General features: G+C 40.6%; 2 protein-coding genes and 1 long non-coding RNA gene across 2 annotated transcripts; 1 reads left to right on the top strand and 2 right to left on the bottom strand.

The window, feature by feature from the left end:
* The window catches only part of LOC113649943 (natural killer cell receptor 2B4-like), a 469,259-nt gene that overhangs the window by 326,911 nt on the left and 119,309 nt on the right, over nucleotides 1-23,039 (bottom strand).
* On the top strand, nucleotides 3,855-6,399 carry LOC125145118 (signaling lymphocytic activation molecule-like). Its single transcript, XM_047815894.1, has 6 exons — nucleotides 3,855-4,756; nucleotides 4,838-5,173; nucleotides 5,434-5,721; nucleotides 5,842-5,954; nucleotides 6,044-6,118; nucleotides 6,245-6,399. The coding sequence occupies exons 1-6, from the start codon at nucleotides 4,696-4,698 to the stop codon at nucleotides 6,320-6,322; spliced, it is 951 nt and encodes a 316-aa protein (XP_047671850.1). The 5' UTR covers nucleotides 3,855-4,695; the 3' UTR covers nucleotides 6,323-6,399.
* LOC125145147 lies at nucleotides 15,655-16,648 on the bottom strand. Its single transcript, XR_007143470.1, has 2 exons — nucleotides 16,126-16,648; nucleotides 15,655-15,752 (listed from the first exon to the last, which is right to left on the bottom strand). It is a non-coding gene; the product is annotated as an uncharacterized LOC125145147 (long non-coding RNA).

Raw genomic sequence — 23,039 nt, 5'->3', positions numbered from 1 at the left:
ATCTATCTATCTATCTATACAACAAATAACAATAAATGTTGATGAAAAGTGTAGGATGTGGCTTCTTATGTTTTGGTTTCAAAAAGTTAAGTTTTAATATGACGTGACATACGGCTAAGTACGGTGACCCATACTCAGAATTTTTTCTCAGCGTTTAACCCATCCAAAGTGCACACACACACAGCAGTGAACACACACATACACACACTGAAGTAATTATACTGACGTACTTGCCCCTTAACGACACATGTGTTCGGATTGCGTAGGAAACCCTTCCGCGCCCCCACTAAGCAGAGTGTCTTAATTGGCACGAGTTCGTGTTGGAAAAACAAGATCAACTATCAAAGTTGGTCTTACCCCGAACGCAGGTGTCCTTCAAAGTCCCCTCGGTCTTCTAACAAAGGCTCCTCTCCAAGGTCTTCTACTTAATCTATTGTTTGAATCTTTAAATGAAGGAGGCAGACTTAGACCTTTTTGTCTTTTCAGGATCCTCAGAATGGGAGGCCTTGTTTTTATTAAAAGTAATATAATACAGATAGATGTGTGTAATATATGTAAAGTAAAATAAAATTACAAATAAAAAGTGCTTCAAATAATCAAACAGTACTAGAATACGTAAAAGGTATTAAGATGCAAAGATTATAACAAACCAAGAAACACTCAAGTGTAAGTGTAAGTGTAAGCTTGCGTTTGTTCTATGATGTACCTAAAGTATAACATGCACTAAGGCTGCTTACAACAGAATGCACACTCAATGTGATTCAAGGCGAGCTTTTATACTTTTTTACTGTGGCCAGTTATATTTATTATTATTTATTTGCTGAGAACCAGTATTAAGAAAACCAGTATCAGGTATGTAGAGTCCTGTAACTCCATCCCGTACATGCCAGTGTCTGATAACATCTCTTGCATGATACTGGCTCTCAACAACACACACACACACACACACACACACACACACACACACACACACACACACACACACACACACACACACACACACACACACACACACACACACACACACACACAGCATTTATGCTGCAGCGCCCGGGGAGCAGTTGGGGGGGGTTCAGTGCCTTGCCCATTAGGCCATGACTTGCAGTGTGTACTTCATCACAATGGTGTGTGTGTGTGTTTGTGTGTGAAGTTTTGACAACAGTTAAGACTGACATCTCCAACCTCCATCACACAACAATACCCTTTTCACCACCTTCTCTGGGTCAGCATCCTGTAACATGGCCTTTTTAGGGGGTTTTCCTCTCATGGCGAATGACAGAATGCTTAGTCAGCTTTTAGTTGACATCTTTAAAAGACAGATCCATGATTAATGTATCCATGGCCAGGATATTAATTATGACATAATTTTAAAAGTGACCTTTAACACAGACGATGCAATACACTTTAATTTATTTTGTGCTAATAAAATTATTAAGCCTATTTGGAGAGAGATGTTTAATGTGACAAAATGTCAGTCATTGTGTGATAACGAACATATGAATAGACCTAGACCAGGGGTTCTCAAACGTTTTCGGTGTGCGACCCTTGTATACAGTGCATCCATACTTTATTTATGTCATAAAACATTCCAAAACTTAATATGTGAATTAAACAAAACATATTAAATTATACAATGTAGTGCTGTTGGTTAGTAGCTTTATTTTTCTGACATTTAATTACACAGAATTTATGATACATTCATTATTTTATAAAATGCCATAAAGCCAGGGCCCCCTGGCACCATCTCAGGGACCCAATTTGAGAACCACTGACCTAGACTACTTGTTCTGAGCAGGTTTTGTCAGTGAACCGCGCTTTATTCCTGCCCGGTTCCATAGAGACAGCAGTGCGGACAGATACATTATGGGCTCTGCGGCTTGTTAAATATATTATAAATAGTACGTTTTTCTGCTTGAGAAAGTGCCACTTGAGAGCCTTGCATCTATAATAACTTCCCTTCTGTTGTGTTCCAGGATATGAATCTCAGGCCCTCCTGCACTCTATCAGGTCTTTTGTTTTTGTATTCTTAATCTTTAAGTCGTCGTCATCAGTTAGTGTCTGTTGTTCAGCCCTGTTCTGCTTATTAAATATCACTAGTCTGTGTTTAGACACATTTATTGTCTGTGGATTATAGGGCTGTCCTTACTATAGCCCAGGAATATTCCTCACATCTAGGGTACAGTTTCTATTAACCATGTTTGTACACACAGCATTTTGATCCGAAATCCCACATCTTTGTAAGATACAGAGTTTGACCACAAGGTGGAAGCAGAGCATAAAGTAAATCATGATCAGACATCCAGGCATTTTATTTGCGAATCTTCCAGAAGTTTCTAGTCACGTGCTGAATCCAAACAAACGGATCTTTTTAAATGAATCTTTGAAGTGAATCGGATCTACGAGAGTCATTTAAAGACATTTCACAGCCTAAACTGGGCTAATAATATTATGGATGTTGAACTGTGTTTTTTTTATGCTGCAAACATTGTGTATGGGTCAGAATTATTGGCACCCTTCATCATATTGAACAAAGCTTATCATTTATTTGCACTATTTGGTGTCAACCAGAAGTTTCCCTTAGAATCTGTTTTTTCCTTCCTTTTACCTGAACAATGATCAGCTAATTAGACACAGATTCACATTTAACACACATGTTTTTAATGAACACCAACCAAAGACACACAAAACTATTAGCAGAGAACAGAAATAACAAACAGTAACTGTTGTTCTAGTTATTGTAGAGGTTTGTGGTTTGTTCTCAGTGTTCAGCTCTCCATCTCATGCATTAAAGGGGAAGTGGTGATGGACGACTACACTGTAAAATCATTCCTTCATACTATTAAACAAGGCCTGTGAATTTTTTTTAAATACTAAACTCTGCAGAATCTAATCTAAAGGTTAAGGCCAATACACAAATCTCCAGATGTAGATCAGATAAAATCTTATTATACTCATTTAAAATTTCACATATAAGAATGAAACCTGTCACATCATGGCTACCTGAGGGTGTACAAACTTATACTCAGTTCAGTCTTCAGTTCAGATCTTGTAAATATAATTTAATCAAACAAAGAGGAGAGAATTTTAAACCTTATTTCCACTAAATAGATCTAAAAAGGTTGTTTCATATCAATCACACGTCTCCATTGGTGAGAGAAAAGTGTGTAGTGAGCGTGTAGAGACTGAACACATTGAGACAGGACTTCCGCCCAGCACTCTGATGAATGTGGGACAGTAAAGACGCTAAACTAACAGTAAGGGAAGGTCGTGAACAGCAGCAACACAACTGCACTGAACACAACGTTCTTCACTGATAATGACGTCGAGGAGAAACAGGAACATGCTGGTGAATATTGTAACAGAAATCAGGACTCTCAGGACTCTTCTTCTCCTGCTGTGCTGTAAGTTTGTGTTTTTCCTTCACAATCACACATCACAGTATAGTTTGTGAGTGAAATGATGAAGCTGAAGCTGTGATGCAGGTTTACTGTGTGAAGCTGGAGATGAGACGGTCACACTGCAGGAAGTGGAAGGAACCACTATAACTCTCCATACTGGGATAACTGGGATTCAGAGTGATGCTCATATAGTTTGGTTTTATGGACCTGAGACAGCAGAGGAAAAGATATTGAACAGTCAGGTGTTTAAAGGAGAAACTGTTACAGACATCAGTGAGAGATTTAAAGAGCGACTGCAGCTGGACGGAATCAGTGGAGCTTTAACCATCAGGAACATCAGCAGAACTGATTCTGGAGTTTATTTATTACAAGTCATCACTGAACATCTCTCATCTAGGACTTTCAGTGTCAGTGTTTATGGTGAGTAAAAGTGTTTCATGTCTCCTTCATGTCCGTGTTCAGTCTCATAACTTCATAATTACACTGAGACACCTTGGAGTCATGAGGAATAAAGTTCTTGGAATATGATTGGTGGAACAATTCAGGAAAATGATTTTTTCACTGGAATTTCTGAAAGCAAAGTTAAAAACTCTTCTGTAGTCATAAACACCCTGATACTCGTAATGACCATCCTTTCAACACAGACAGTGCTGTTTGACTTCATACCTCACAGATATAGAAGAGGAATCACTGTCTGGTGTCACCATGAAGAGGATGGTTTCCCTTTTCAGTTTGTTTCCACTGAAGGTTTCTTCCTCATGTCGTCTCAGGGAGTTTTCCCTCACCACTCACACCTCTGACTTGTTCATGAGGAATCTTGTCTTCATCAGGATTTCTGTAAAGCTGCTTTTTAGCAATGTCCACTTCATAACTAATTCAACATAGAAACACATTTAAGCCTGAATACCAGCTGATGGGACACAAATCTACGGAGCAGACTAATGTTCTTATCTTTAACAAGCCATTAACCTACCTAAATTTTTTTTTATAAATACTGACGACTGTTTAGTGTCCATGTGTCTTTAATGAACAACCTCCAAACACACACTATTAGCAGAGAACAGAAATAACAGAGTGACAGTTGTTCTATTTATTGTAGAGGTTTGTGGTTTGTTCTCAGTGTTCAGCTCTCCATCTCACACGAAGGGGAAGTGGTGATGGACGACTACACTGCAAAATCATAACTTCATACTTTTACACAAGGCCTGTGAAGTGGCTTACAACTTTACAACTTTATAATTTAATGCACTGAACACAACGTTCTTCACTGATAATAAAGTCGAGGAGAAACAGGAACATGCTGGTGAATATTGTAGCAGAAATCAGGACTCTCAGGACTCTTCTTCTCCTGCTGTGCTGTAAGTTTGTGTTTTTCCTTCACAATCACACATCACAGTATAGTTTGTGAGTGAAATGATGAAGCTGAAGCTGTGATGCAGGTTTACTGTGTGAAGCTGGAGACGAGACGGTCACACTGCAGGAAGTGGAAGGAACCACTATAACTCTCCATACTGGGATAACTGGGATTCAGAGGGATGCTCATATAGTTTGGTTTTATGGACCTGAGAAAGCAAAGAAAAAGATATTGAACAGTCAGGTGTTTAAAGGAGAAACTGTTACAGACATCAGTGAGAGATTTAAAGAGCGACTGCAGCTGGACAGAATCAGTGGAGCTTTAACCATCAGGAACATCAGCAGAACTGATTCTGGAGTTTATTTATTACAAGTCATCACTGAACATCTCTCATCTAGGACTTTCAGTGTCAGTGTTTATGGTGAGTAAAAGTGTTTCATGTCTCCTTCATGTCTGTATTCAGTCTCATAACTTCATAATTACACTGAGACACCTAGGAGCCATGAGGAATCAACTGGGAGTCTGGCTGTGAAAAAACCCTGGAAAATTACCTTCTACACTGAGTGAGAATTCTGCTGATGACCTGCTGTTTAAATGTCTGAGCAGATAAGAAGTAGAATTAAACAGTGGCTTTCATTCTGCTTCATGTGACTAAAGTATTTAATGTGTTTGTGTTTTTAGCTCCAGTATCAACTCCAGTAATAATAAATGAAAGAGGAAAGCGAAGTGTGATTTCCACAGAGTCGTGTTTCCTCCTGTGTTCTGTGGAGAATGGAGAAGATGTGAAGTTATCCTGGTACAGAGAGAATGAGAGAATCTCCATCACCAATAACACAGATCTCAGTGTTCCCCTCAATCTCCCACTTCAAATACAACACAATGACATTAACACTTACATCTGTGTGTCTGCAAACCCTGTCAGCAATAAAACAACTTCTCTCAACATCACACAGCTCTGTGACGTCTCAGGTACGTCAGTGAGTCTAAACTCTCATCACTTTACTGTAGTTAAGAAAATAATAATTAATATTCATGATGGAGTGATCTGATTGGTCAGACATATTGTTGATTATATCATAATATTCACAGACAAATCTGATGATTCTCCTTCACGGCTTCCTGTCCTGATATCAGCTGGAGTTTTCCTGCTACTAATACTAACAGGATTTGTGTGGGTTTGGCTAAAAAGAAAACACAACAAGGTCAGAAAATGCATCTTTCTGTTACGGTGTTTAGTTTAGTTTGTACATTTCCCATGTTCAAGACAATGAATCAGATTTTTTCTCTTTAGCTCCTAAAGAAACTTGAGGAAGTGACTTTCACTGAGGTGACAATTACAGCTCACAGTGCAGAGAGAGTTAAAAAGGTAAACATCCAAATCAAACTGTTCAAATAATCATGATGTGAAATGTGTTAGTGAGTTTAACCTTAAAGAAAAATCACAAAGTCTCAACCTGATTCAGATACTGAAATATACTGCTGTGTCTTACAGGAAGAAAAGTCCAGAATAACAGATGGTCAAGAGCTGAATACCTTCGTGATGTACTCAGCTGTGGAGACACTGACATAATTCAGTACATATTTATTTATCAAAAAGAACTTTACATGATAATTAGCGTTCAGAAATACTCACTGAGTTATGTGAGACATTTCTATATTTACAATGTGTTCGTTATGTTTATTAACCATTAAAAAAGGAATTATATTTCAGACACAACTAATATTGTTGCATGTTTGTCTCATCATGTCACACACTCTTCATAATCATGATGTGGGAAAAATCTTGATATGTGCTCTTATTATATGAACTATCTTGTAATAGTGTTGAGCTATATGAGTTATATGATTTTAATACACACACACATACACACACACACACACACACACACACACATTATATATATATATATATATATATATATATATATATATATATATATATATATATATATATATATATATATATATATATATAGTGTTAGATGCCTTGAGTCAAGTGTTAACTTAAATAAGGTGGTTTATTGAAGTTATAAAACTCAGTACTCAGAACTCTGAGAATTTGAGAAAAACAAGAAAAAAGGGAACCTGTCCTTTAGGAGAGAACAGAGGCTTAAAAATAAAACAAGACAGACTGAGATCATAAGTCTAGCAAACTTAAAGAGTCAGCATAAACAGATCTCCACATATATGCAAAACAATATTATAAAATGCAAAAGCTTAGCTTAAGTAATAGTGCAGTACTTCTACTAATCAGATAAAAAACGTAATCATAAGTCGAATACCACTGATATACAATTAGTTGATTCTGAACCAGTTGATTCAGTTGATTCTGAACCAGATGTTATTGTAATAAAAAAACTCCTAACATATGATCATAAACGTATGTCATAATCATATTCTAAATCCGAACTCCTATACCATAGGTGATTGTAGGTGATAGAGTATCATCATTGATCATTTTATATGTAGAGATGTGATTAATGTAGGTATTAATATAGGTGGATATCTCATACATAGGTTTTTGTGTATGTCATGGTTATCGTATTCATGTGTATGTATGTGTATATGTATATAGGCGTATGATCAGTGGAAATCATATACAGACAAAACATAGAAAAAGATAGAGAAAAACTCACTCATTGTAATTGTATAAAGGGAGATTGGGAGATTGGTCCACGAGACGTGTCTTCTGTGTGATACGTGACAGGGAAGCGTACAAGAAGTTCTCTGGAGCACATTTTAACAACGGTTTTGACAACGCAGCATGTTTTTTAATAATAAGGCAGAAGTACTGCAACAGAAAAAAACAAAAGGCCAGACTTGATTTTCGGTAAAAGGCAGACTTGTTTTCGGGGAAATGGGGGGGGGTCAGTGTTTCCATGATAAATTTCACAGGTAAATGTCATAAAACAGCCTGTAAAATATCAGCACACATTAAGTGTTGTGTAAAATAGGCCATCAGGAAGGCATTACATGACATGTTTGAACCATATTACACAAGTCTAGCTAGCTTCGACTGCTGCATTATTCTCTTTGGTTGCTTTCTTGAAGAAATGTTGTTGCATCTGTTGCACACCTTGAAAAAGGGGAAAATATATATTAAGAAAAGAGACACGGACTCGTGCTGTTGTCAGTGTGCAGAGCTGTATTGGCTGTGACACATTGAATGCACATAACAAGGCATTAATTTCCAAGACATAACTTAAGACATAACATTAATATCCAGTCTAGCAACGAGATGCAGATGTATCACAGTTAGTATAACTCTGTCATTTAAACACTTCTTCAGTTACATCTTCATAACTTTTCACTTTTATAATTGTTTTATAACAACCCTAAACCAACATTTCTTAAACACTCAGTCCTTTGTAAACATTCTTATAACTTATTTGAAAGTAAAATAAAATAACTCTCTGAACAATGTTTCTGTAGCCCATTATCAATCAACAAGTTAAACCTAAAATATAAAATAACATGGAGTACATTCAACATAATATTTGCTCCCAACCATTTAAATTGGTAGACAGTAGTGATGGCCAGTTCGTGAACGAATCGTTCTTTTGAACCGGTTCCGTTAGTGAACTGGATGAACCGGTTCACCAAATCGGACTGATTCGTTCTAAACAGTTCGCGTCTTGAGTCAGCGCTGATCCGCAAGTTACTAAAGTTACTCACTTTCGGTCATGTCTGACAGTCGGTCCGACTCTAAATAAACTAATATCCCAGAGTATATGTAACTCCTGTACACTGAACTGAGACATGTTGTGCTGTGAGAAAAGTGAGCTCAAACTGTTGATACTGCGCATGCGTGCAACACTGAACCGATACAGCGAATCGTCGGTACACTGAACTGAGAACTGTTTGTCTCGGACGTGTCCGACATACTGAGAACCGATGAGCTGTTGTTACTGCGCATGCGTAAATCACTGAACTGATACAGCAACAAATGGAAATGTGTCTTATCAACGTATGAGTGTTTCACTCAGTTACATTAGTTTTTGAAACAACTGATGGAGTGAAAGAAACATTATATAAAACATAAATCAACATTATGCTTTTTTCCTTAGTTTTTGTAAGTTGATGAAGATTAGTTTATTAACTTTATATCTTTAAGACATGTATAACACCCACGTTTGCACATCAATGCCTGTACTGGGTGTTTTATTTGCAAAACTTACATTTAAGAAACATATTCAACTAAAGTTATGATTACAAAGAACTTTTCATATCTTCATATTAATATCTGCCGGCAGCGGTGGGATGAAGGAATTTACGTCATGACGTCATTGTGAATTTGTCAAGACGTAAAAGAACTGGTGAACTGGATTATTGAACTGGTTCATTAAAACGAACTGTCCGAAAGAACCGGTTCGCGGAAAAATAAAACGAACTTCCCATCACTAGTAGACAGTACCATTTTAACCCAGGATTTTACTTCCTCGTGGTTAGCGTGCTAACAAGGCTAACATGACAATTGAACCATTAACTCACATCCTAAGCATGTTCAAAAATAAAAAGCATTACCAACTACTGTGCAATCTTATCTTATTACAAGGATGACATTAATAAAAATTCCATACCTTGAAAAAGGGGGGAAAATATATATATATTAAGAAAAGATACAACGGTGATAGGCCTGATCACCGACAACGATGAGATTGTCTGATGAGAGGCCTACAGAGAAGAGGTGAGCACCCGGACTAAATGGTGTCAGGAGAACCACCTCTCACTAAACAATGACAAGACCAAAGCACTGGTGGTAGATTTCAGCAGACAGAGCAGAGAACACAGACCCATCACCATGGACAAGACACCTGTGGAGTGTGTGAGCAGCTTTAAGTTTCTGGGTGTTAACATCAGTGAGGATCTCACGCAGTACTGAAGAAGGCACACCAACGCCTCTTCTTCCTGAGACGGCTGAGGAAGTTTGGAATGAGCCCCAGCATCCTCAGAACATTCTACACCTGCACTATAGAGAGCATCCTGACGGGCTGCATCATCGCCTGGTTTGGAAACAGCACCGCTGGCAATTTGTAAAGCTCTGAAAAGGGTCGTGCGAACTGCCAGGCAAATTGTTGGAGGTGAGCTTCCCTCCCTCCAGGACATCTACAACAGGCGGTGTATAAGAAAAGCTCGGAGGATCACTAATGACTCCAGCCACCCGTCCCACAGACTGCTCTCTCTGCTCCCCTCAGGAAGATGTCTCCGCAGCATCCGATCCCGCACCAGTCGACTGAGGGATAGCTTTTTCCCCTCAGGCCATCAGACTAATTAACAGCCATAACTAACACAGCATACAGTATACTTCCACAATATGGTATGCTACACACTGCATTCATACTGCATCTATACACACTGGACTATACACACACACTGCATTTAATTTAGTATAACAATCTATCTGACAATAAGCTATCGGTACCACAGGACATTTCCGTTGCACCTTACATGTTACATATATATATATATATATATATATTACATGTATATAATATTTATACTTATATGTACTAGATTTTACCAGACATACAAGAATTTCACTCACCATGGCACATGTGCTGTGGTGATGTGACAATAAAGGTGACTTGACTTGAAAAGAGAGGGACTCGTGCTGTTGTCTGCGTGCAGTGCTGCATTGGCTGTGACACACAGCAGCATAGCTTGAGGCAGCCTTTGAGTTCCCCCTACTGGACACTCCTTGAATTACATTTTTAGTTAACCAACAGACTTAGAACAATAATAAACATCACATTAAGTAAGTTCAAGAGTCAAGAGAGTCAAGAAGCTTTTTATTGTCATTTCAACCATATATAGCTGTTGCAGTACACAGTGAAATGAGACAACGTTTCTCCAGGATCAAGGTGCTACATAAAACAAAGACAGGGCTAAGGACATGTAAGTAGTCTTAGCCACATAAAGTGCAACTGTGCAACCTGGTGCAAACAGTGCAGGACAAGACAAGCAAGACAGTGCAGGACAAAAGACAGTGCAGGACAAAAAACAGTGCAGACATTAAGTTACAAGACAATACAAAAAGTACAAAAAATGCAATACACAAAAGACAATAAACAGTAACAGAAACAGCGCCGACCGACCGGTGTAAATACTGAATGTTCAAACAATATTTTGTGCAGTAAAAGAATGAACAGCAGCAGGTTCTTAGCAGCAGGTCCTTTGGATTATATATGGAGTTGTGCAAAAAACAGCAGATGACTGAGATATTGTCCAATATGTGCAAAAACAGCAGAAACGTGTGCAAAACAGTGTGTGTGTTTTGTGAGGGTCTGTGCAGTCCATACAGATGATGTGTGTGTATGTTGTGCTCAGTATAGTACAGTTCGGTTATTGAGAAGTCTAATGGCTTGTGGGAAGAAACTGTTACGCAGTCTGGTCGTGAGGGCCCGAATGCTTCGGTACCTTTTTCCAGACGGCAGGAGGGTGAAGAGTGTGTGTGAGGGGTGTGTGGGGTCATCGACAATGCTGTTGCCTTTGCGGACGCAGCGTGTGGTGTAAGTGTCCATGATAGAGGGAAGAGAGACCCCAATGATCTTCTCCGCTGTCCTCACTATCCGCTGCAGGGTTTTGTGATCCGAGATCGTACAGTTCCCAAACCAGACAGTGATGCAGCTGCTCAGGATGCTCTCAATGGTCCCTCTGTAGAACATGGTCAGGGCTGGGGGAGGGAGATGTGCCTTTCTCAGCCTTCGGAGGAAGTAGAGACGCTGCTGGGCTTTCTTGGTGACGGCGCTGGTGTTGAGTGACCAGGTGAGGTTCTCCGCTAGATGAACACCCAGAAATTTGGTGCTCTTGACGATCTCTACAGATGATCCGTCGATGTTCAGCGGAGAGTGGTCGCTCTGTGCTCTCCTGAAGTCCACAACCATCTCTTTAGTTTTGTCCACATTCAGAGAAAGGTTGTTGGCTCTACACCAGGCAGTTAGTTGTTGCACCTCCTCCCTGTATGCTGACTCGTCGTTCTTGTTGATGAGACCCACCACGGTCGTGTCATCGGCGAACTTAATAATATGATTCGATCTGTGCATTGCTGCACAGTCGTGAGTCAGCAGAGTGAACAGCAGTGGACTGAGCACGCAGCCTTGAGGAGCTCCAGTGTTCAGTGTGGTGGTGCTGGAGATGCTGTTCCCGATCCGGACTGACTGAGGTCTCCCAGTCAGGAAGTCCAGGATCCAATTGCAGAGGGAGTTGTTTAGTCCCAGCAGGCTCAGCTTCCCAATCAGGTGCTGAGGGATGATTGTATTGAATGCTGAACTAAAGTCTATGAACAGCATTCGTACATAAGTGTCCTTATTGTCCAGATGGGTGAGGGCTAAGTGGAGGGCTGTGGTAATGGCATCGTCTGTGGAGCGGTTTGGACGATACGCGAACTGTAGTGAGGGTGGTAGCTGGGTCTTGATGTGCCTCATGACGAGCTTCTCGAAGCACTTCATAACTATGGGTGTGAGTGCAACGGGACGATAGTCATTGAGGCAAGACACTGTAGACTTCTTTGGGACAGGAACGATGGTGGTAGTTTTGAGGCACGTAGGAACAACAGCGCTGCTCAGGGAAATGTTGAAGATGTCCGTAAAGACATCCGCTAGCTGTTCTGCACATTCTCTGAGCACCCTGCCAGGAATGTTGTCTGGTCCAGCAGCCTTCCGTGGGTTAACTCTGCATAGAGATCTCCTCACGTCGGCCGTGGATAGACAGAGTACCTGGTCATCGGGACGAGGGATGGTCTTCCTTGGCGTAACGTTGTTCTGTACCTCGAACCGAGCGTAGAACTCGTTCAACGCGTCTGGGAGGGAGGCGTCGCTATCACAAGCAGGTGAAGCTGTCTTGTAGTTTGTGATCGCCTGTATGCCCTGCCACATGCGCCGGGTGTCTCCGCTGTCCTGGAAGTGGCTGTGGATTGCCTGGGCATGTGCACGCTTTGCCTCTCCGATGGCTCGAGACAGTTTGGCCCTTGCTGTTCTTAGGGCCACCCTGTTCTGAAGGCTAGGTCCCTAGACCTCAGCAGAGCACGCACATTAGCAGTCATCCACGGCTTCTGGTTGGGGTGCGTAGTGATGGTCTTGGAGACGGTCACGTCATCAATGCACTTGCTGATGTAACTGGTCACTGCTGACGTGTACTCCTCCAAGTTGACGGAGTCGCCGTTGGTTGCAGCCTCCCTGAAGATATTCCAGTCAGTGCACTCAAAGCAGTCCTGAAGAGCAGAAGTGGCTCCTGCTGGCCAGGTTTTCACCTGCTTCAGAACCGGTTTTGAGCGTCTGACGAGTGGTCTGTATGCAGGAATTAGCATAACAGTGATGTGGTCTGAGTAGCCGAGGTGGGGGCGGGGCTCCGCACGGTACGCGCCGGGAATGTTTGTGTAAACAAGATCCAGCGTGTTTTCACCTCTCATAGCAAAGTCCACATGCTGATGGAATTTAGGGAGCACTGACTTAAGATTTGCATGGTTGAAATCTCCGGCGATGATAAAAAGTCCGTCGGGGTGAACATTCTGTAGGTCGCTAATAGCTCCGTATAGCTCACTTAGCGCCTCTTTAGCATTAGCGCTAGGAGGAATGTAAACTCCGACAATGTAAACAGTAGTAAATTCCCGTGGTAAATAAAATGGTCTGCATCTAACAGTCACAAACTCTACTGACGATGAGCAGTAAGTAGAAACAAGCACAGAGTTCTTGCACCATTCCGTGTTGATATAAACACACACACCACCACCGCGAGTCTTACCGCAAAGAGCTGCATTTCTGTCGGCTCTAAATGAAGTTAGCCCGTCCAGCTGAATGGCGGCGTCCGGAACTCTGTCGCTGAGCCACGTCTCCGTGAAAACAAACACACAGCAGTTTCTAACCTCTCTCCGTGTAGAGCGTTCGAGTCGGATGTAGTCCAGTTTATTGTCCAGGGAGCAAACGTTGGATAGTAGAATGGACGGGATAGCCGGCCGGCTAGGGTTTGTTTTTAGCCTAGCACGGACGCCCGCTCGCTTACCGCGCTTCCGCTTCCTCGCGAACCGCTTTCGGCGTCCCCTCCCCTGGTCTCTGGTATCAGGCGACACCGGGGACTGGGGGCCTGGTCTCCGCAGCAAGCCGAGGTCACGAAGCCTAACCAGTACATCATCGTGCAGGTTGGTTGTTACACGATTTCTGTACTTTATTAGGTCCTGGTGTTTGTATACATGTTTGTATACATGAACACCGCTGTCTCTGGCATCCATGTAGAAGCAATGGTCGGGCTCAAAACCGTAAATAAAAACTTAAAAACGTAATTAGCACCGTATTGAATCCGGAGAGGCCGCTGCGTGCTACTGCCGCGCCGCCATCTTGGAAGAAGTTAATTATATTGATCTTTTTAAACCACTACACATCAGTAGACATGTTTTAAGATTGGCAACCCGGTTGGCTCTCTCATCTCCCTGGTATTTTGCACTCCTCAGCATGTCTATTTGTGTAAACGTGACATTTCAAATTGTATTTCTTGTGCATTCTCCACAAAACTTGTGTTATGGAAAGCCCAGCTCTCTCAGACAAACCTTTGCCATTTCCCAGCATGCAAGGCAATTGCGGATGCAGGCACACCATTCAGTGGTGAGAAGTATGATGATGTCATTTTGAAGCTACAGGAGATCAGAGACTTGCAGACTTCAAGAGCCACATTTCAAATTTTTGCGGACCCCTTCTCCTTTGATGTGCAAGATGCCCCTCCTGTGCTTTAAATGTAGCTCATTGTACTGCAGTGCAACTCTGAACTCACTCTGAGGTGAATGGAAAAGCAAAAAAGCTTGGCCAATTTTTGAGAAAATTGACACCTTGCTTCCCTGAGCTTTCCTGAATGTTCAAGTGGACCATGTGCCTTTTCGGGAGCACATACTTGAGCGAAAAGGTCTTCTCCACCTTGAGCTTCAATAAGTCCAAGTCCACTCCCTCAAGCCTAGAACTGCCAGGTCTCTAGCAGCAAAGAGTAGGCAAGACAAGCCATGTTCAGAAGAACAGTTCATGTTTTCAATGTTCCATTAATGTTCAGGACAATTCATGTTCAGAAGAAGGTTAAAGGTTAAAGAACTGTTAAGATAGACATTTGAATCTGAATACAGCAGATATAAAAGACTGAAGAAACCACATATAGTTGCTGACTAGAGAAATATAATAATAATAATAATAATAATAATAATAATTATTATTATTATTATTATTATTATTATTATTATTTTATTTAGTACTGATTTATTATTTTATTTTCTTATTAATTCTTAATTAATTTATTTTTTCATCTTGTGTTAAAATAAAAATGAATAGATTTGAGAAGATTGGAATTTTTTTTTAACAAAGCTTTTCTTGTGCAAAACCTAAATTGAATTTGAGACCCCTGGTCTATTTCTATGTGCATGTGAAGATAAAGTGAAGAAAGTGAAGAAAGTTAAGATAAAGTGAAGATAAAGTGAAGAAAGTGAAAATAAAGTGAAAATAAAGAAAGCTTTCCTTTGAGTGCATCACTCTGACCTATGCAGAACATGAAAAGTGCAAAAACAAAATATTTATCATATACTGTAGCGATGTGTTGTATTATTTGGATCTCCTCACGTCTGAATACACCACAGGGTCTCTATATACTTCAACATCCGTTACTGTGGAGTTTTCTTCCTGTAACACAGCAGTATATTTCAATATCTGAGTCAGGAGGAGACTTTATCACTCCTGTAATTTTATACCAAATCATTTTCCCCACAACTTTACCTCTTTATCTCTCTCTGCACTTTGAGCTTTAATATTCACTCAGCATAAGTCAGTTCCTCAGGAATTTCTGTAAATAAAGAAAAATTAATCAGATTAAATGTTACTGAACTGAACAAATATAAAAACTGAACTAAACACATGAACAGAAAGATTCATTACTTGCCTTTTTCAGCCAAATCCACAAAGTTGTTAATATTATAATTAATAACACAAAAACTCCAGCTGATATCAGAGCAGCAAGCAGTAAAGGATCAGGTTTATCTGTACAGATTAAGATATAATCATAAATGTAAGCAGTTTATTATTAAAAAAAAACAAAAAAGAAAAGAAATTTTAATATCAGTTACTTCATTAAGTTTGTAGTTGTTATAAAAATATAGATCATGTGTTGATGTATAACATAAAAGTCTATAACAGAGTTTATACAACACACACTAAGACCTGTGCTGAAGTAAACTACAGATCACTGAAGTACTGATGAAGTATTTACTATATCTGAACAATCTGAAGAGTAAAAACACTAAAGATTAAACCGGGAAAGTGTTTATTCACCTCTGTCTCACTCCATCATGAATATTCATTATTCTTTTCTTAACTACAGTAAAGTGATGAGAGTTTAGACTCACTGACGTACCTGAGACGTCACAGAGCTGTGTGATGATGAGAGAAGTTGTTTTATTGCTGACAGGGTTTGCAGACACACAGATGTAAGTGTTAGTGTCATGGTGTTGTATTTGAAGTGGGAGATTGAGGGGAACACTGAGATCTGTGTTATTGGTGATGGAGATTCTCTCATTCTCTCTGTACCAGGATAACTTCACATCTTCTCCATTCTCCACAGAACACAGGAGGAAACACGACTCTGTGGAAATCACACTTGGCTTTCCTCTTTCATTTATTATTACTGGAGTTGATACTGGAGCTAAAAACACAAACACATTAAATACTTTAGTCACATGAAGCAGAATGCATCTTTAATCATTAACAGAATTCCCACTCAATGTAGAAAATAATTTCCCAGGACTTCAGGATTATTTCTACACCCATGATGCCAGTAGAAAGCTGTGATGTAGCAGGGTTACTGTTTCACCCTGAAGATTATTTCCCTATAACAGCAGCACATCCCCAAGTGTTTTATTTCTTTTATACAACAGAAATTTACCCAAACGTGCATTTTTTTTTTTGATAATGAAAATCTGATTTTCATTTGTTCCTACTTTCAGATTTTCCTGTTGGGGTGCCACAGTGAATCATCAGTTTCCACCTAACTCTATCCTCATCATCCTTCATGTCCCCGTTTAACAGATCCATATATCTCCTCTTTGTCCTTCCTCTTGACCTCTTACCTACAGCTCCATCTCCAACATCCTTCTCCAAATATAACCATCGTCCTCCTCTGTACACGTCCAAACCATCTCAATCTAGTCTCTCTGTCCTCGTCCCCCAAAACAGCCAACCTTAGCCGTCCTTCTGATGTGCTTGTTCCTAATCCTGTCAATTTTCATCACTCCTAAAGAGAACCTCAACATCTTCATCTCTGCTACCCCCATCTTTGCCTCACATCTTTTCCTCACTGCTCTCCAACCCATACAGCAGAGCTGCTCTCACTACTGTCTTCTACTTTCCTTTGATTCTTGCTGACACACTTCTGTCACACACACAACACTCCTGAAACTCTTCTGCAGTGTTGTAATGTGTCGGAGTACAAATACTTCGTTACTGTACTTAAGTAGAAATGTCACGTATCTGTACTTTACTTCGCTATTTAAATTTATGTCAACTTTCACTTTTACTCCACTACATTTACTAGATAAAATGTATACATTTACTCCGTTATATTTCCACTAAGCCTCTTCATTACTCGTTACTACAAAATAACATCAGAAGAAATGTGTGCGACTGCAATAAGGGAGCTTTGGTGAATCACTGCCCCTAGATTGTATTACGCAGCTCCGCACGCTCTATTTCAGTGTAATGTTGCCAAAAGGAGGCAGAAGCACAACTGAAACTGCCATGGAAGCACCTACTGGAGGACCTCCCATTGTCATAGACCAGTGGTGTCAAACCAGTCAGAGACCAAGAGCCACATTTTTTACTGTGTTACCACAAAGAGCCACATCATACACATGGGCACACATGATCAAATGATCTTGCTCCTACTGGGAAACTTTGAGGTATTTTCATCCCACTTACATGCATGTTTCTCGCATACCACCCCGCTGCTGCGATCCCTCCACTGGCTTCCGGTAGCAGCACGCATCCGGTTCAAAACACTGATGCTGGCCTACAAAGCCAAAAATGGACCAGCTCCCTCTTACCTCAAAGCCCTCATCATTCCTCGCACTGCACCCCGTAACCTCCGATCTACCAGCACTGCTCGACTGGTTCCACCATATCTCAGGGTAAGAGGCAAGTATACTACAAGACTCTTCTCTGTACTGGCACCAAGGTGGTGGAATGAACTTCCCATAGAGGTCCGGACAGCCGAGTCACTGGCTATTTTCAAGCGGCGGTTGAAGACCTACTTATTCAGGAAACACTTCAACTAGCACTTCTTTCCTTATCCTTTGCATTTAAAAAAAAAAAAAAAAAAAAAAAAAAAAAAAAAAAAACCTTTGACACTTTTTCATTGTAACTTTGAACAAATGTTTTAAACTCATGGTATCTTAAGTATGTAACCTAGTAAACCAGCATTAATGTATTCAGTGTTAGAGATTTAAGCACTTATGTACGTCGCTCTGGATAAGGGCGTCTGCCAAATGCTGTAAATGTAAATGTAAATGTAAATGTTTGACGAAAATACCGTATTGAACCCAAGCGAAGCGAACACGCACATTAAAAAGACACAAATACAAATTTCGATATGAACGTAAGAGCCGCGTGAAACCGGGCAAAGAGCAGCGGGTTGGCAACCCCTGTTGTAGATGACCACCCCGACGATAGTGGTGAACTCGGTGAGCAGGGTGAAGAAGATAACGTTAGACACCCATGGCTGTATTTGCAAGAAATGTTTCTGTACATTGGAATGAAAGATTCTTCCTACCGGATGAAGTGTCTCTTATGCCTACCGAAAATCACTGAAATTTTACTTTTTACTTTTAATACTTAAGTACATTAAATATCAGAAAATTACTTTTGATACTTAAGTACAGTAAATATCAGATACTTTAAGACTTTCAACGTTCACTTCTACCAAAGTCTTTTTCTAGCACGATACTTGTACGTTTACTCAAGTCTTGCTTTCTAGCTTTTCACACACACACACACACACACACACACACACACACACACACACACACACACACACACACACACACACACACATATATATATATATATATATACAATATATATATATATACAATATATATACTGTCAAGTTGTTACTGTACTTTCACAGTATGTTACAGTGTCATTTTTACAGTAAAGACTTGTGAAATGACAGCTGCTTACTGTCACCTCACAGTAGTTAGGCCTTGGTATTACTGTGATTTAGCAGTATGCTCCTGTAGTAATGTTATTTTACTGTGAAATTACAAGTAATGTCTTTTAGATTACTGTGATATAGCAGCATAATACCATATAATAATTGCATTTAGCTGTTAAGTTACAGTTAATATAATGCAGTTTAGCATAAGTCTGCTGTAGATTTACAGTGTACACTGTAATAGTACTGGCTATACCATTAACTTAACATTAAAACAATGTTAAATTCAAATAAACACAAAAACAATAATTTCATACATTTATTTCATACATTTATTACATTCATACATGTATTTATTGTTCAATGACTATCTCGGGGGGGGGCACGGTGGCTTAGTGGTTAGCACGTTCGCCTTACCCCTCCAGGATCGGGGTTTGATTCCCGCCTCCACCTTGTGTGTGCGGAGTTTGCATGTTCTCCCCGTGCCTCGGGGGTTTCCTCCGGGTACTCCGGTTTCCTCCCCGGTCCAAAGACATGCATAGTAGGTTGATTGGCATCTCTGGACAATTGTCCCTAGTGAATGAAAGTGTGTGTGTGTGTGTGCCCTGCGATGGATTGGCACTGCCTTGATGCCCGATGACGCCTGAGATAGGCACAGGCTCCCCGTGACCCGAGGTAGTTCAGATAAGCGGTACAAAATGAGTGAGTGAGAGTGAGAGTGACTATCTCGAAAAAGATTTTCCAGAACTGCTTATACGTTACACTGTAAAAACCTGCACTTACATTTTAAAATTTTAATTAGCTTGAATTTACTATTAAATTTCACCTTCTTGTCCAATGAGGAGTTGCTATAAATTATAAAAATTAATTTTAATTAGCTTAAGTTACTCACTCATTCACTCACTTTCTACCACTTATCCGAACTACCTCGGGTCACAGGGAGCCTGTGCCTATCTCAGGCGTCATCGGGCATCAAGGCAGGATTAGCTTAAGTTATTTTAAGTTTATTTTTATAATTAATAGCAACTCCTCACCTGTCAAGAAAGTTTAAATGAATTGTAATTTCAAGTTGATTCAACACAAATTACAAAATGTAATTGCAACAACGCTTTTTATAGCGTAGAATGACATTAACTCATTCGTTGTGTTTCTTTATTGAACAGAGACAACATAGAACATAGTAAGTATCAAAGTGCATAAGTGCCTCTAGCTTAACAAAGAACAAATTACGAAATTTATTACAGTGTACTTCTGTCACACACACGACACTCCTGACACTTTTCTGTCACACACACAAAACTCCTGACACTTTTCTGTCACACACACAAAACTCCTGACACTTTTCTGTCACACACACAAAACTCCTGACACTTTTCTGTCACACACACAAAACTCCTGACACTTTTCTGTCACACACACAAAACTCCTGACACTTTTCTGTCACACACACAAAACTCCTGACACTTTTCTGTCACACACACAAAACTCCTGACACTTTTCTGTCACACACACAAAACTCCTGACACTTTTCTGTCACACACACAAAACTCCTGACAATTTTCTGTCACACACACAAAACTCCTGACACTTTTCTGTCACACACACACATGACACTCCTGACACTTTTCTGTCACACACACAAAACTCCTGACACTTTTCTGTCTCACACACATGACACTCCTGACACTTTTCTGTCACACACACATGACACTCCTGACACTTTTCTGTCACACACACAAAACTCCTGACACTTTTCTGTCACACACACAAAACTCCTGACACTTTTCTGTCACACACACAAAACTCCTGACACTTTTCTGTCACACACACATGACACTCCTGACACTTTTCTGTCACACACACGACACTCCTGACACTTTTCTGTCACACACACAAAACTCCTGACACTTTTCTGTCACACACACGACACTCCTGACACTTTTCTGTCACACACACAAAACTCCTGACACTTTTCTGTCACACACACAAAACTCCTGACACTTTTCTGTCACACACACACATGACACTCCTGACACTTTTCTGTCACACACACAAAACTCCTGACACTTTTCTGTCACACACACATGACACTCCTGACACTTTTCTGTCACACACACATGACACTCCTGACACTTTTCTGTCGCACACACAAAACTCCTGACACTTTTCTGTCACACACACAAAACTCCTGACACTTTTCTGTCACACACACAAAACTCCTGACACTTTTCTGTCTCACACACAAAACTCCTGACACTTTTCTGTCTCACACACAAAACTCCTGACACTTTTCTGTCACACACACAAAACTCCTGACACTTTTCTGTCACACACACAAAACTCCTGACACTTTTCTGTCACACACACAAAACTCCTGACACTTTTCTGTCACACACACAAAACTCCTGACACTTTTCTGTCACACACACAAAACTCCTGACACTTTTCTGTCACACACACACATGACACTCCTGACACTTTTCTGTCACACACACAAAACTCCTGACACTTTTCTGTCTCACACACATGACACTCCTGACACTTTTCTGTCACACACACATGACACTCCTGACACTTTTCTGTCACACACACAAAACTCCTGACACTTTTCTGTCACACACACAAAACTCCTGACACTTTTCTGTCACACACACAAAACTCCTGACACTTTTCTGTCACACACACATGACACTCCTGACACTTTTCTGTCACACACACGACACTCCTGACACTTTTCTGTCACACACACAAAACTCCTGACACTTTTCTGTCACACACACGACACTCCTGACACTTTTCTGTCACACACACAAAACTCCTGACACTTTTCTGTCACACACACATGACACTCCTGACACTTTTCTGTCACACACACACATGACACTCCTGACACTTTTCTGTCACACACACAAAACTCCTGACACTTTTCTGTCACACACACGACACTCCTGACACTTTTCTGTCACACACACATGACACTCCTGACACTTTTCTGTCGCACACACAAAACTCCTGACACTTTTCTGTCACACACACATGACACTCCTGACACTTTTCTGTCACACACACAAAACTCCTGACACTTTTCTGTCACACACACATGACACTCCTGACACTTTTCTGTCACACACACATGACACTCCTGACACTTTTCTGTCACACACACATGACACTCCTGACACTTTTCTGTCACACACACAAAACTCCTGACACTTTTCTCCACACACTCCAACCCATCTGCACTCAGCTCTTCACCTCTTTTCCACACTCCGCGTCAAACTGGACAAAAATTCCTGCACCTTCTTGACCTCACTGTTCTACTTTCCTCCCTCTCGTTCATACACACGTATTCTGTTACTATTACAACCACTGACATTCGTTCCTCTTCTTTCCAGACCTCCACATTCCCAGGTGTTCCTCCACCTGCTCTCTACTCTCACTACAGATCACAATGTCATCTACAAACATTATTGTCCACTGAGATTCCTGTCTGACTTCATCTGTCAATCTGTCCATCACCATAAACAAAAAGGGACTCAAAGCTGGTCCTTGATGTATCCCTACCTCCACCTTGAGCTACTCTGTCTGACCTACAGCACATCTCACTGCTGTCATACTCCTCTCATACATATCCTGAACTACTCTGATGTACTTCTCTGCCACTCCTGACGCTCCTCCCTCGACACCCTGTCATACACTTTCTCTAAATCACCAAAGCCTCATTGCAGCTCCTTCTGACCATCTCTGTACTTCTCCATTAACATTCTCATTCTCTTTCTGTTCATGACGCCATACTGCTGCCCACAAATATCCACTTCCTTTCTTAGCCCAGCTTCCACTTCTCTCTCCCACACCTTCATTGTGTGGGTAATCAACTTTATACCTCTGTAGGTGCTAGACCTCTGCACATCACCCTTGTTCTTAAAGATCGGCACTAACACACTTCTCCATTCCTCAGGCATCTTCTCACTCTCTATAATCCTGTTATCTAGATTGAAACTTCACTGCTGTCTCTCCTAGACATTTCCACACCTCCATAGGTATGTCATCTGGACCAACACCCTTTCCATTCTTTATTCTCCTCAGATCCTTCCTCAACTCCTCTTTTATAATCTTTCCTA

Source organism: Tachysurus fulvidraco, chromosome 7 (genome assembly GCF_022655615.1).
Source record: "Tachysurus fulvidraco isolate hzauxx_2018 chromosome 7, HZAU_PFXX_2.0, whole genome shotgun sequence".
Taxonomy (NCBI): Eukaryota; Metazoa; Chordata; class Actinopteri; order Siluriformes; family Bagridae; genus Tachysurus; species Tachysurus fulvidraco.
The sequence above is the reverse complement of the archived record's forward strand: the minus strand, read 5'-3'. Positions and strand labels throughout refer to the sequence as shown.

What these genes read in the sequence shown, in the direction of transcription:
- LOC125145118 (XM_047815894.1), top strand. Translation starts at nt 4,696, where the DNA reads ATGCTGGTGAATATTGTAGCAGAAATCAGGACTCTCAGGACTCTTCTT. An exon ending in ACAGCTCTGTGACGTCTCAG is followed by an intron (nt 5,722 to 5,841) that starts GTACGTCAGTGA and finishes TAATATTCACAG; the next exon opens with ACAAATCTGATGATTCTCCT. An exon ending in GTGCAGAGAGAGTTAAAAAG is followed by an intron (nt 6,119 to 6,244) that starts GTAAACATCCAA and finishes TGTGTCTTACAG; the next exon opens with GAAGAAAAGTCCAGAATAAC.